General features: G+C 34.5%; 3 protein-coding genes across 6 annotated transcripts; 2 read left to right on the forward strand and 1 right to left on the reverse strand.

Annotated features, from left to right (window-relative positions):
- Positions 1–891: 891 nt before the first annotated feature.
- On the forward strand, positions 892–2838 carry LOC116135389 (RHOMBOID-like protein 13). Of its 2 annotated transcripts, XM_031421089.1 has the most exons (2): positions 892–2169; positions 2332–2838. In XM_031421089.1, the coding sequence occupies exons 1-2, from the start codon at positions 1377–1379 to the stop codon at positions 2469–2471; spliced, it is 933 nt and encodes a 310-aa protein (XP_031276949.1). In that variant the 5' UTR covers positions 892–1376; the 3' UTR covers positions 2472–2838. The 2 variants fall into 2 exon arrangements, with proteins under 2 accessions (XP_031276949.1, XP_031276950.1); XM_031421090.1 differs by having other exon boundaries at positions 892–2834.
- A 1867-nt stretch (positions 2839–4705) lies between these two features.
- Positions 4706–8421, reverse strand: LOC116135406 (protein ENHANCED DISEASE RESISTANCE 2-like). Its single transcript, XM_031421113.1, has 3 exons — positions 8266–8421; positions 6035–6980; positions 4706–5110 (listed from the first exon to the last, which is right to left on the reverse strand). Coding segments are annotated over exons 2-3 (939 nt in total). The 5' UTR covers positions 6973–6980; positions 8266–8421; the 3' UTR covers positions 4706–5109.
- Positions 8422–9296: 875 nt separating this feature from the next.
- Positions 9297–12783, forward strand: LOC116135404 (protein STRICTOSIDINE SYNTHASE-LIKE 13). 3 transcript variants are annotated; one of them, XM_031421108.1, is made up of 5 exons: positions 9297–9431; positions 10637–10873; positions 11051–11335; positions 11526–11693; positions 12182–12783. In XM_031421108.1, the coding sequence occupies exons 1-5, from the start codon at positions 9361–9363 to the stop codon at positions 12579–12581; spliced, it is 1161 nt and encodes a 386-aa protein (XP_031276968.1). In that variant the 5' UTR covers positions 9297–9360; the 3' UTR covers positions 12582–12783. The 3 variants fall into 3 exon arrangements, with proteins under 3 accessions (XP_031276968.1, XP_031276969.1, XP_031276967.1); XM_031421109.1 differs by having other exon boundaries at positions 9369–9431; positions 10621–10873; XM_031421107.1 differs by lacking the exon at positions 9297–9431 and having other exon boundaries at positions 10482–10873.
- Positions 12784–13009: the final 226 nt, after the last annotated feature.

Genomic DNA, 13009 nt, shown 5'->3' on the forward strand with positions numbered 1-13009 from the left:
AACGACCAGATTGCCGTGGATCTGGTTGTTAACAACGATTAGAGTTTTGGTTGTTAACAACGACCACAATCTGGTAGTAGATCTGGCCGTCTCCAGCTTGATCAACTCACAACCGACCATATCCTATCGGTCGTGCGCTATTTAGGCGACTGTCAACTGCCGATCGATAGTTGTGGCCGATGGCTGGCTGTCCTCTAGGTGGTTGGGGTGTTTTTGTTAATTCTTAAACTTTTATTGTCGAGGTGTTTAGCTAAATTCTCAAATATAAGGGGTTAAAAAAATGATTTAAATAATAATAATATAATAATAACATTAAAAATGAAGGGCAATTCAGTAATTTATATAACATATCCACTAGTTTACTCATTCCAACCAAACATATCAATATACATATCTACTAATTTATTCCAATATAACCAAACATATTTGTATAACATTCATAGTAATTTTCAAAGTAATTTATCTTTCCATTAATATAACATTCCAGACTTCCAGTAATACAACATTTATTAAACCAAAAGCCCTCTAAACATTTAACGTGATGTTTTGATATCAATATTAATTAATTTAAATTTAATTACTTTCACTTTCTCTCTTAAATCCATTTCTATTTTGTATTAGTGGTATAAAGGTTATAAGATGAAATTTTATAATTTTTGAGATTCGAAAAATAATTTGCAATGTAAAAAAATTTGATAGAAATTTTGTATGTTAGATATTTTATATTTTATTCCTATGGCAATTTAAAAAAAAAAAAAAAAAAATTAAAAACAATGTAAATAAAATTTTAATTTATCTGAAAAACACCAAGGGCATTTTCGTAATCTTGCTACAGTCTGGGCATAGGTAAATAGCACGTAAACAGAATCAGAAACACCCAGAAAATCTAAGTTGCCAAAACGACGCTACTTGGGATCGTTTCTCAGCCAAAGGTGACAAATTTCTCTCTGCAAAACCCTGATTTTCTCATTTTCATTGATCCCTCAGAACCTTGATCTCCTTTCTATTCTTGAAATTAAAAATCCTAATATTTAGTTACTATAAAGATTTTCCATCGTTGTACATTGAATTTTCCTGCACTTTCTTGTTAGGGGAAAAGTTTCTTTTTGTTTCTTGGGAAACCCTTGTCCGTTTTATGTTGAATAACGGTCAGATGTGGTGAAGATCACATTTGTAGGGGTTTTCTTGATCTGGGTATTTGAATTTGGACGCTTCTGAATTGGGGTTTTCTTATATTTGAACTTTATGATTGTTCTAGCCTTGATGGAGCTATAGTTTGTGTTTAATATTGTTGATTAAATTTAGCTAGATTTAGGTGTTGGAGAAAAGTGGGGATTTTTAAGTGAGAAATTGAAGAAGAAAAGGGTTTTGTATAAATGGGGAGGCCATTGTTTTATGAGATTGTGGAGAAGCCAGCCACAAGTTGTATAATTGGAATATGTAGTGCAATATGGTTTTATATACAGAAGAAAAATATAGGGTATTCACATGTCGGTTTGAGTTATGAAACAGCTGTAGAAGGGCACCATTGGAGGATAATTACATCGGCATTTTCACATATAAGTGTTTTGCATCTTGTTTTCAATATGAGTGCACTTTGGAGTCTTGGTGTTGTAGAGCAATTGGGGCACATGGGTCTTGGTGTGGCATATTATCTTCAGTACACACTTATTTTGGTTGTGTTATCTGGGGCGCTTGTCTTGGGAATGTACCATATATTGATACAAAGATTTAAGCTTGAGTATTTTAGAAGAGTGACGGCTGTTGGGTACTCTTGTGTTGTTTTCGGGTGGATGACGATTCTTTCTGTGAAACAACCCTCTTCAAAGTTGGATCTCTTTGGATTTCTTTCACTACCCATCAGTTTTGCGCCATTCGAGTCGTTGATTTTCACTTCTATTATTGTTCCGCAAGCCAGTTTTCTTGGGCATTTGTCGGGAATCGTTGTTGGGTATGCAATAGCTTGGGGTTTGATTCATGGGATGAATAATTTCTGGGCACTTTCTATGTTGGGTTGGATTGTGCTTGTGTTTGTGTACAGCTTGAAGCGGTCTGGTACATATGATTTTGATTTTCTTGAGATAGAATCTGTCACAGATCCATCCTTGCCTTCTGTCCGGTTTATTGGAAATGGTAGAACCTTGCAGATGAGTTCAATTCCAGCTGAAGGTGTTGAAATTGTCTAACTTTAGGGTCAATTTCTTACTCTTATATCTAGAAGTCGTCTTACTCATTCAACAGTCAGCCTTGATGATAATATATGATTTTACTATGCCAAGCTAGATGGTTAGCCTTGACATTACTGAGATGTTCCTGGTTGTATATGTCCAGATTTTCTGCTCTCTTCTGCTATGGTTATACAAGCTTTCTGGTGCGACTTTTTGCTTCTTCCATTGGCAGACGCATGCTGTTGCCCCAAAACAATGCAATATGAGAAATTACTGGTCTTCATTGTTCTTTTCTTTGTTTAGTTGCAAATTTGTTTTCTCTAATATTTTTTAATTTTTTAGTATTAATCTTTTAGTTCTGATTATTTGTTGTCTACAGACTGTACCTCCATTTTTTCAAAGAAATGATAAAATGAGTTTGTTTAAATTTAACATGGCGCAATACAGATGTGGAAATGATATGTTATCACAGATTGTTTTTTGACTTTTCCTTTCATATTTTAGCCTTTTTTTTTCCTGAAATTGAATTGGATTATTGTTGAAGCACGCTTGCAGTGATGCTGGGTGTAGTTGCTGATGCTGTTGTATTTTTTTGTCATAAATAATGAAGATACATGTGCTCTATTTAGGTGACAAAATGTTTTTGGACTTTTGTTCTCTTATTTACATGGTCCTGCTGTAATGATTTGGATTTGATCAATCCATTACACATTACCCATTACATTGTCAATCTCCAGCTAGTGCTTGAAGAAAAAGTTTCCAGTTAGGTTTTTAAGCATGCTATTTTTGGTTGATTCTTCACTTTGCATTGTCACTTGATGTTTGATGGCTGCTTTTGTGCATTACTGAATAGTCTTTAGGTATATGTCACTTCTTGTAAAATGTCGAAGGGATTATTCCATCGCTAACTTTGGTTTGTGGAATGTCTGTCAAATGCTTTAAGGTTTAACTTCAATCATACTTGAGACTGGGAATTGATGACACTTATTAAAGGACAGCCTTTGAAGACTAGTTGTGTTCATAAAAACTGCCTTACCCTGAATTAACTCTATTGTGCCTCAGGTGTTTGTACATTTGGCTTCTGTGTTGGCTCATTTCCTGCAACTTAGTTTCCAAATGTAGTTCGTACTAATGCCAAATATCTGGACAACACGTATCGACTTTCATCTAGTCGAAAATACCAACTAAACTAGTGTGACTGAGGTTCATCGAAGTCCAAATCGGTGTCTTAACAGATAAGTTCATGGTTTACATCTCATAAAATTTGTGGTAGGGTACTCTGTTCTGTTTCTGGCAATTTTTTCTGGTTTCATTATATACTACTTACAGGCATAGAGGCTTAGCCAGAGAGAGAAAATGGGATAAATTTTGCTGGAAATTTGGGTGTATGACATTTAGTTCTCCACAAGATGTTGGTGAAATCCCCACAAAGGATTGATTTATTCACAGAAGATTTGTTTGCAGATCAGGCATCTAATTCTGTTTCACAAATTTTCTCGATCGTATTTGTTTCTTTGCAGGCTGTTTTCGCATTTTCCATCGAAGAATAAACCATAGTTACAAGTTCATCAGGGAGCTCGCTTTGCATTAGCATATTGTTATCTTTCTGCAAATTGTCATCTAAATCTTAAGATAGGCATATCGTATAATCTATAAATCTCCATGTTCAGTTAATAATATTTTATTATATATATGTTTGTTTTATCTTTTGGTCGCCTTACCATTATCAATCTTTAATGTGAATGTATAAACAAGAAGATTTTAAAAGATAAGCGAACAAATGACGTGATATATCCGTCGAGCAAATGACATGATATATCCGTCCATATTATTTTCATTTTCTTAGTCTTGAAAATCACGAAATTCAGTTAGGTAACATTTTCAATAAATGGGTGTGAAGGGAAGGAAGAAAACAGTGAGGAGATGTAATGTAATTCCCATCATTTATATGAAAACTTAAAACAATAAAGAGTAACCTGTCTTACAAATTCTCTCTCCAAATCTATGTAATAACTTACAATTAGTCAAAGCCAAAAAATTCTTCAAAAACCAATATGTGAGAAAGTTAATAAGATTAAATTATAAGTGTAATATGTTCCAATTTAAAATTATGAATGAAAAGCAATTTATTTTCTATTAATTTTTATAAGTTTTCTTAACTCTCTTCAAACAAAAACTTTTCTTCTAAATCCAAATTTTTAACACAAAATTATAAATAAAAATAATAATTGATATACTTAGGATTTTGGAGACAAATAAAAAAAGTAGTACTTTAAAAGGGTTTTATTGATTGTGTATGCGACCAATTTCGTATTTTTTATTATTATTATATAATTTTTTGCGTTTTCAGACAAACATGCCAAACACATTTTCATTTTTTACATTTTTTTTTAATATTTTTAATATTCTCAAAAATTCAAAAAACAAAGACACAAAATTTATAGAAGAACTCTCCCTAAATGTTCACATCAGCAAACAGGTGAGAAATGGAAGAGAGAGAAAAATAAATAAATAAAAAATAACTCCACATTAATGATTGATACCTATACAATGATGATTTGTAGAAACTTAACCTGTATTTATCATTGTAATAGCAGTGGGATATATATTTTTCAGCCATGGAGAGAATCTAGCTCAAAACCCTGAACTTCTGCTGCTTTTATCCAACAGAACAGAAATCCAAAGATGTGGAATCAACAAACTCTACTTACATGAAACTTGGTACTAGACTTCACATATACTCCGCATATCTTATATAAACAGTATGAAATGATAAAAATCTAATAACTAAGCAATGATAAATTAAGAATAGTAGGCATTGCTAGGAATCAAGTTGTTGATGCTGTAATTAATATATGCTCGTAACATCAACAAATCCGCAACAAATAAATCAATCGTCCCCAACAGCAAGAAATGCGCTGTTGTCAGGAATACCGGTTGATCTGCAAAGACAAAATAATGACATGAATTATAACGGTCGATGAAATGAAGCAAAACCCATGCAGAAATATGAACACAGTTGCCAAGAGCTATAATTCAGTGATCAATTATCTATATAACTTCAAAACAATCAAGGTTAACGATAAAAAGGAAAAGAAATATTAAGGGAAGTTTCTTTAACCTTTAATAAGCAATACAAAGCATATTTAAAATTAAGACTAACAGGCTTCTTTAAGATAGCATAAACCATGTTTGAACTAATGAGAAAGTGCATAGTGAACCTTAACGTTGCTAATCCATATGTAAAATTTAAAAAAAATACTTGCATTTGAAGCGGGTAAGCATGGGAAGAAGTTGAATATGGGAAAAACTTTTGGCTGCCAAAGTAGTTTTTATGTTGTTGAAAAGGGAAATGGTATGAAAAGCATCAGGAAGCCAGAGCTGACAATACATTTTGGTGAAACAACAGTAGAGGAAGAAATTGCTCATTAAATACAGAGGCAAAGGTTACACAAAGGCTAGAGAGAGAGAGAGAGAGAGAGAGAGAGAGAGAGAGAGATGATATTCACTGAGTCTCACAAGAAACGTGAGGGTCGTGATTTTCCCAGACAACAATGTCAGGTGAACGGTGTATCTCAATTTAAAAGAGGAATTCATGGTTGATATATACTGATGAACTTGCACAAGAATTAAATAAAACAACCAGTTTATTTCGAATATAGCCTTCTGTTGAAAATGGATGCCAGATTTCAAACATCTAAAGAATGTCATAAAAAAAATATAATAGTCTCTGCTGCCAGCAACAATAATGTTATTTGTCTTTTCAATATTTCTGTTAGCTTCCCTTTCCATATTGATGTATGGACCAGAGCACCAACCTTATCTTGGTCAAAGTTTAATATATGATCACGGAATGAAACACTTACCATTTCATAGTGGCTTCACCTTCTTTATGATTGACAACTCCATTAACATGAACTGAGTCAGGGGAACTTTCTTGAGCTCCGGGATGCAGAAGCTGAGAAAATCCCTGCCCAAGTGACTTCCATAAACGTGTTGGCAGAGACGACTGCAAGTTATCACTTCCTCCATCTAACCCTGGTTCTACCAGCTGAGCTGAAGCAGGGTTCAGCTCAGAAAATCTGAAAGCTCCTAATAGTTGTTCCGGAAGCTCTGCTTCAGTTTGGCTCTCAATGAGGAAAGCCAGGTCAACAGTCAATGTCGTGATATAACCAAATGCTAGATGAACTATAGCATTAGCCACCATGGAAGATCCAATATCCATATCTACTTCTAAGAAATTCTCCCCTACAGAGTACTTACATGAAATAGCACGCCCAATTATGCATATAGCCTGCTCCCCAACTGCTTTTCTCACAATCCAAGGACCTTGGACAATGTTGGCAATCAGTTTAAGCCTTGAATTTCTAAAGTTGTCATCCCCTTTAATGAACTGGTCCATCAAAGATCCCTCTGGGACTGGTTTTGTGGCCACAAAGTAAGCAATGGCACTATAATTATCTTTACTTGGGACTTGTAGATTGAAAGCCCAAACAAAAGGCTTATCACCATCTGGAAACTCAAGTGCAATAGCCTTCCCAACACGGTTATTCCGATGTTTTAAGACCTCCCCAATTTTTGTAGAACTTTTAATCCAATCAAATCCAATAGGCTTTAAAAGATACTCACCAGCAGGGATTTTAACCTTGTTGGAAAAGTACTCTGGACCTCTTACCATAAACCTGTTACCTGGTGGAGATGCCCAACCATTTGTACATTTTTCTGGGTCAAGATGTGGAACAGCTCCCCCTGATTTTACTCTCTCTATCCATTCAGGGTCATTTCCGCTTTCAGAACCAGCCATGTGATGCCCTGTTTCGCATTAATAACTCAGAGAATCATAAGAGTGAATTAGATAGAAGGAAGATATGAGCTGGTAACTGAATTTTAGGGTTACACTCTAGTTATGTTTGACAAACAACATAAATATCGCATAGCTTAGCCTTACAAACAGTGACTCTTACATAAAGATGCCTAGGTACTAAAAATAAATAATTATACTAATTATTTGTTTTTTAATTGACCAAACAATAAGAATACACAACACACTATGGTTTAACAAACTGTAGCATCCTAATAGCTTCATTCTAGCCAAAAAAAAAAGTCCAAACCAGCAGAGCTAATTTATCAAAGAAAAACCTAAATGAATTCCTTATTAGCCACAGTCCCTATCAAGAAATCCACCTGCCAAAAACAGCCTCCATTCAAAACACCAGATTTGTTTAGGTAAATAGATTAGATATACCACAAAGGAATATCTACCATGCACCACACTACTCCAAATTTCCAATCTACAATCCTAAGCTTGGGAACTAGCCAAGGCAAGCTTTTCGAGTTTCTTGTAACAAACAATTATGAGCTGGTCAGATGCATAAAGCTCACTGAGCCTCAAATGAACTCAAAGCTGAAAAGAGGATCACAATATAGATCAAGGCAATCAGTCCTAAGTAGAACGACTCTTCCAATTCTAGTAACATTCATAACATTATCGCGTTGTTAGCATTTCGCAACCCAAAATCATAATCCCTAAGATTAAAATAGAAAAAAAAAAAGTCACCAATATGCAATAAAACCATAAAACAAAAATAACTACCACAGTTTCCGTATATAGTAGTTCGAGGTATTCAATCATCAACTCATAAGCATCATATCAAGCCTTAACAACAAAGGAATCATAATCCTTCATTGATTAGAAACCTTAAAAACAAATCAAATGCACACAAGAATAAACCACTTAAAACATTTAATTAATTTTTTGGCATAACAAATCACATAAGACTCATGAAAAAATATATATATGTATATATTTTTCTCCATAAGAAAACGTTCCTCCAAAACAAATTAGGTTTTCAAAAATCTCTTATACAAACCAAAATTGATGATTACAATCAACAATCATCAATTCAATAAATACCCTTTACAATTCAAACAACAAACATCTCAAAAAACCCTAAATTGACAGCTGAATTTACAGTCCACTAACTAGAACACGATCAAAATACCCGCTTAAAACAAAATTAAATATTTTTCAAACACAAAGCAAATAAATTAAAATTAACAATCAATTGCAGGAAAAAAAGAAAAAAGAAAACCTCACCTTGACGTGTAGAGCAGATATCTCAGCAATGAAGACTGGTAAAAAGCATCAATCACGGAGATTATAAGAACCCGAACAAGGGGTTTTTCTTTTCTTTTTTTAATTTTTCTTTTCTCTTTGTTTGTTTCACAAAAAAGCAAAACAACATTCCCTTCTTGTTTTGTATTTTGTTTTATCATTAAAATTTAATTTTTATGGGGTTTGAGTATAAAGGGAAGCAAATGAGAAATTGACACGTGGATAAGCATAACTTTCTCTAACTGGAAAGTCGGCCGTGTTAGCTTTAAACTGTTTTGACCCATTATGCAAGAAATTCAGATTTCAGACTATTCAGTTTGCCTTTGAAAGATTTCACAGTAATGTTACCGTTGCTGATACTGATCCGCCGTCACCATTCCTGTCACCGTGACTCATTAACAATAAACCGCCGATGGTTAGTAATAGCATTGTTATTAAACTAGTAACATAATGGTTTCCATATTAGTATTGTCTCGATATTAAAGATTTGTTAAATAACCTCTTCCTTTGTTGTTGGATGACAAACCCTTTAATTATCAGGGTTAACTATATTTAAAATATTTCGTTCTTGAGTTATAGAAGAAGCATCTATCATATTTGTGTAATTATTTTGATCCATTAGATTTGTAAGGTATTCTGTGACCTTGAAGATTAGACAAACTCTAATGTAACGTGGATACCCCGTATACTTAAAAAAAAGATTTGTTAAATCATCCAATTAACAATAGAGTCATACAAAATGTTTAATTGTTATTACCGGGTATTGATCTCGTTGCCGTTATTGTTATCGTTAGTGTCACTCACTAATAGTAAATTCGAGTAACAACTTTATCAAACCAATAAATAGTATTTCTATTAAACTAGTAACATAATAATAGTTTCGTATTAATAATGTCTCGTGATTAGAGATGTGTTAAATTATTTAACTCCTAAACAAGGTCACAAGAAATGTTTAATTCTTAATACTATTAATTGGAACATTATCAAATTAAGAATTTTACCCTTAGGATAATTTGATGAAAATCTAACATAAATTTTGGTTATTATCTGAATGGAATGGTTCTGAGATTGTATTGAATGTGCAGGGAGTGGTGGGTTGCTACTCTTCTTGTCAGTGTTGATGGCGATTTCCCAGTGATGCAAGAAAGGTAAATTTGATGATAAATACTTTTGACTCATTGGTATTGGTTCTGTTTTACATTGATTAGTTTGGTTGAGGGTCAATTGCTCATCAAGTGTTTGAGTTTAGGCTTGATTGAATTAGCTGGTGTATTGCTAGATAAGTTGTTGAAGTTTAGGTCACAAGATACACATGAACAGTTGGTGAAGTGGTTAACATTTATTAACATTTTTCGAAGAAGAAACCTCTCGATTATTTTGTTTAACTCGCTTTTAACTTAATGAAAGCTTCACGGGTTGAAAATTTAGTTTTGAAAGAAATACTTTTTATCTTTATCAAACGATGTTATATCAATATTATAAAATGATTCGTAATAAAAATAAAAACACACAATTTATTTCTCTGAATACCAAGGACATACCTATACAGTGGGGAGGAGGGGCTTCTGACCCCGTTCAAATTTTTTTTTTTTTTCATTAATTTAGCTTGGTTTTTTGTTTTGATCAGACTGTACATGTATTAATATATTCAATGAATTAACAGTACATTCCACTTTCTTTTTCCAACAGTATAATAAATTATGTGACTTAACCATCCCTTAAGTTAATTCCTGACTCCGTCCCTATTGAATAGGCATTCTTCTGACCTCATGTATGGTTAAATTCTACAAATGCCATTAATAGCTACCAAGCTGCTTGCATAAAGCAAAAAATCTGGTTTTGTTTTTCATTTTTTTTTCAGTTTTGGCTTTGCTTGGTTAGATGTGTAGTGGTTCATGCTCATTACTGCTCAAGCGCTCGTACAGCTATAAAAAATTTGCTTAGAAACATTATAATTTTAGAAAATCAACACACACTTTCTTGCATGGGGATGATAGCTAGGTAACTAGTAATTTAGCTTCTGTTACATTTCTCAATCTTATACAACAAAGAATGCAGAAAACATGACCAAAACTACAGAAAACCTAAATCCAACCACAAAGAGCTGTCATATAGAATGCATGCTAGATTGCTAGCTACCGCTCAGCCCTTAACATATGTAAGTCCAATGAAAATTCCTGAAATGCTAGACATTCTTTCTGATTAACCAAACAGCACATTACATGGAGAAGAAAAGCCTTCTCAAGGATGAAACTCTGTTGCAGCATCCATTGCTGTTGATTCTTGCTCTAGCTTTAGGATTTGTTGTAATGGACCCTCTTGACATGGGGCCTGTAGGTGGCCATGAGTTCAGGCCTGTGAAGCATGAAATTGCTCCATACAAGCAGGTGATGGAGAAGTGGCCTAGGGACAACCACAGCCGGTTGGGGGATGGGAAATTGGAGTTTGTGGATGAAGTTTTTGGCCCGGAATCATTGGAGTTTGATGGCTTTGGGCGTGGCCCTTATGCAGGATTAGCCGATGGACGCATTGTTAGATGGATGGGAGAGGATGTTGGATGGGAAACATTTGCAATTGTAACAACAAATTGGTAAGTCTTCACAAATGCACCTCTAGTGCAGACTCAAGTTTATGCCTATTTGTAGTCACTGTGAAAATTTCTAACCAAATGCTCGTAGAATATATGAATTAGAATGCATGTTCATAAACTGTTTGTTGGGTTCTATTTGGTACATTCTGATTATATTGGAAGTTCTGCACTTAAAAGGTCAGAGAAGCTGTGTGCTAGAGGAGTAGACTCAACCACAGCTAAGCAATGGAAGCACGAGAAATGGTGCGGTCGCCCGCTTGGCCTGAGATTCAACAAGGAGACTGGAGACTTGTACATAGCTGATGCTTATTATGGCCTGCTCGTAGTTGGACCTGAAGGAGGACTTGCTACTCCCTTAGCAACTCAAGTAGCAGGGAAGCCTATACTCTTTGCTAACGACCTCGACATTCACAGGAATGGATCAATCTTCTTCACAGACACTAGCAAGAGATACAACAGAGTGTAAGCATACAATATCTATAGTTCCTACCAAGCGAAATTCATAATCGGGTTAGAGCACCATTAAAGAGAGATTGTTATCATAAAGAATTTAAATTTTTACATAAAGTTTTTTCCAGTAACAATTTCTTCAATTTGTGCTTCATATTGTATATTTATGGTTATGGAGGTAGTAACGGGAACTTGTTAGCAGGAACCATTTCTTTATCTTGTTGGAAGGAGAAGCAACAGGCAGGCTTCTGAGATATGATCCTCCTACTAAAACAACTCATGTGGTCTTACATGGCTTGGCTTTTCCAAATGGAGTGCAGTTTTCTAAGGACCAATCCTTCCTGCTTTTCACTGAGACCACCAATTGCAGGTAACATTTCAATGTATCTCTTGCAGAACATGATTCATTTCTGGCAGAACGCATAATATGTTTACTTTTCATGACTCTAAAACATAATGCCTTAATTGAGACTGTCTTATCAACCAACTACAAAGAGGGTAACCGTTCCTCTATTCAATTTGTCTAAAACACATCTCACAAGCTAAGAGACGGGTAAATTTCATTCACATTAGTTTAGGTCTGATCCAAATATTACCTGCAGAATTGCCTAGTTTAGGTATTTTTGATAATTTTATGAAATTTAACACATGTGGCCAGCGTTCATCCTGAGCTAGGATTAAACTCTCCATTAGATTCATAGTTACATTAGTTATAGGTTCTTTGTCCGTAGACAAAGCTGATTTGGACTTGTCTTATCATTCCAAGGTATAACTTGTATCCATGCTTCATGTGTTCTCATAAATTTGGTGGAGGTTTTCATCAGACATTTTGATTATTAATGTTTGAAACGGCCACAGGCTAATGAAATACTGGATGGAGGGTCCAAGAGCAGGAACTGTTGAACTTGTTGCTAACCTGCCAGGTTTTCCGGACAATGTAAGAATAAATGAGAAAGGCGAATTTTGGGTGGCAATAGATTGTTGCCGGACTGCAGCACAAGAAGTTTTGACACATAATCCGTGGATTAGAAGTGTCTATTTCCGGCTACCAATCCGAATGAGCATCCTCGCGAGAATGATGGGAATGAGAATGTACACAGTCATCTCATTGTTCAATGAAAAGGGAGAAATCCTGGAAGTTCTTGAGGATCCAAAAGGAGTGGTGATGAAGCTTGTAAGTGAAGTTAAAGAGGTTCAAGGGAAGCTGTGGATTGGAACAGTGGCTCATAACCACATTGCTACACTTCCTTACCCGTAATAAATTCAGCTTCATTTTGTTGTAACAGCTGCTTCTTGGCCTGCTAAATTAGGGTTCTTGCCTTGGAATTGTGTAAAACTATGTGACGATTAAATGACATAAGGACTTGTATTTGTTGCTTTTTCTTGCTTATGAAATTGTGATACTTAGGGCTGTCATCAGGAACACTTTTGACAAAATATTAGCCCTCTAAAGTAAAGATTTGTACCAACCAGGCAACCACATGAAGTCATACATAACTTTTGGAAAATTGCAACAGGTTAGTGATTAATGAGACAACATGTCTCAAAGGGAATTGAGAAAACATCTTATGAAAACTTAGATTTTAATATTAATATATTATATTTGAGTTTTGTACAATTCAGTATTGAATCAATACATTAATTTAAAAATTATAAATTTATAACGCAGAATTTATAAGTAAAAAA

The sequence above is a fragment of the Pistacia vera genome, unplaced genomic scaffold (assembly GCF_008641045.1).
Source record: "Pistacia vera cultivar Batoury unplaced genomic scaffold, PisVer_v2 Contig3, whole genome shotgun sequence".
NCBI lineage: Eukaryota > Viridiplantae > Streptophyta > Magnoliopsida > Sapindales > Anacardiaceae > Pistacia > Pistacia vera.

What these genes read in the sequence shown, in the direction of transcription:
- LOC116135389 (XM_031421089.1), top strand. Translation starts at nt 1,377, where the DNA reads ATGGGGAGGCCATTGTTTTATGAGATTGTGGAGAAGCCAGCCACAAGT. An exon ending in GAGTTCAATTCCAGCTGAAG is followed by an intron (nt 2,170 to 2,331) that starts GTGTTGAAATTG and finishes GTATATGTCCAG; the next exon opens with ATTTTCTGCTCTCTTCTGCT.
- LOC116135406 (XM_031421113.1), bottom strand. Translation starts at nt 6,972, where the DNA reads ATGGCTGGTTCTGAAAGCGGAAATGACCCTGAATGGATAGAGAGAGTA.
- LOC116135404 (XM_031421107.1), top strand. Translation starts at nt 10,506, where the DNA reads ATGGAGAAGAAAAGCCTTCTCAAGGATGAAACTCTGTTGCAGCATCCA. An exon ending in GCAATTGTAACAACAAATTG is followed by an intron (nt 10,874 to 11,050) that starts GTAAGTCTTCAC and finishes TGCACTTAAAAG; the next exon opens with GTCAGAGAAGCTGTGTGCTA. An exon ending in AGCAAGAGATACAACAGAGT is followed by an intron (nt 11,336 to 11,525) that starts GTAAGCATACAA and finishes ACTTGTTAGCAG; the next exon opens with GAACCATTTCTTTATCTTGT.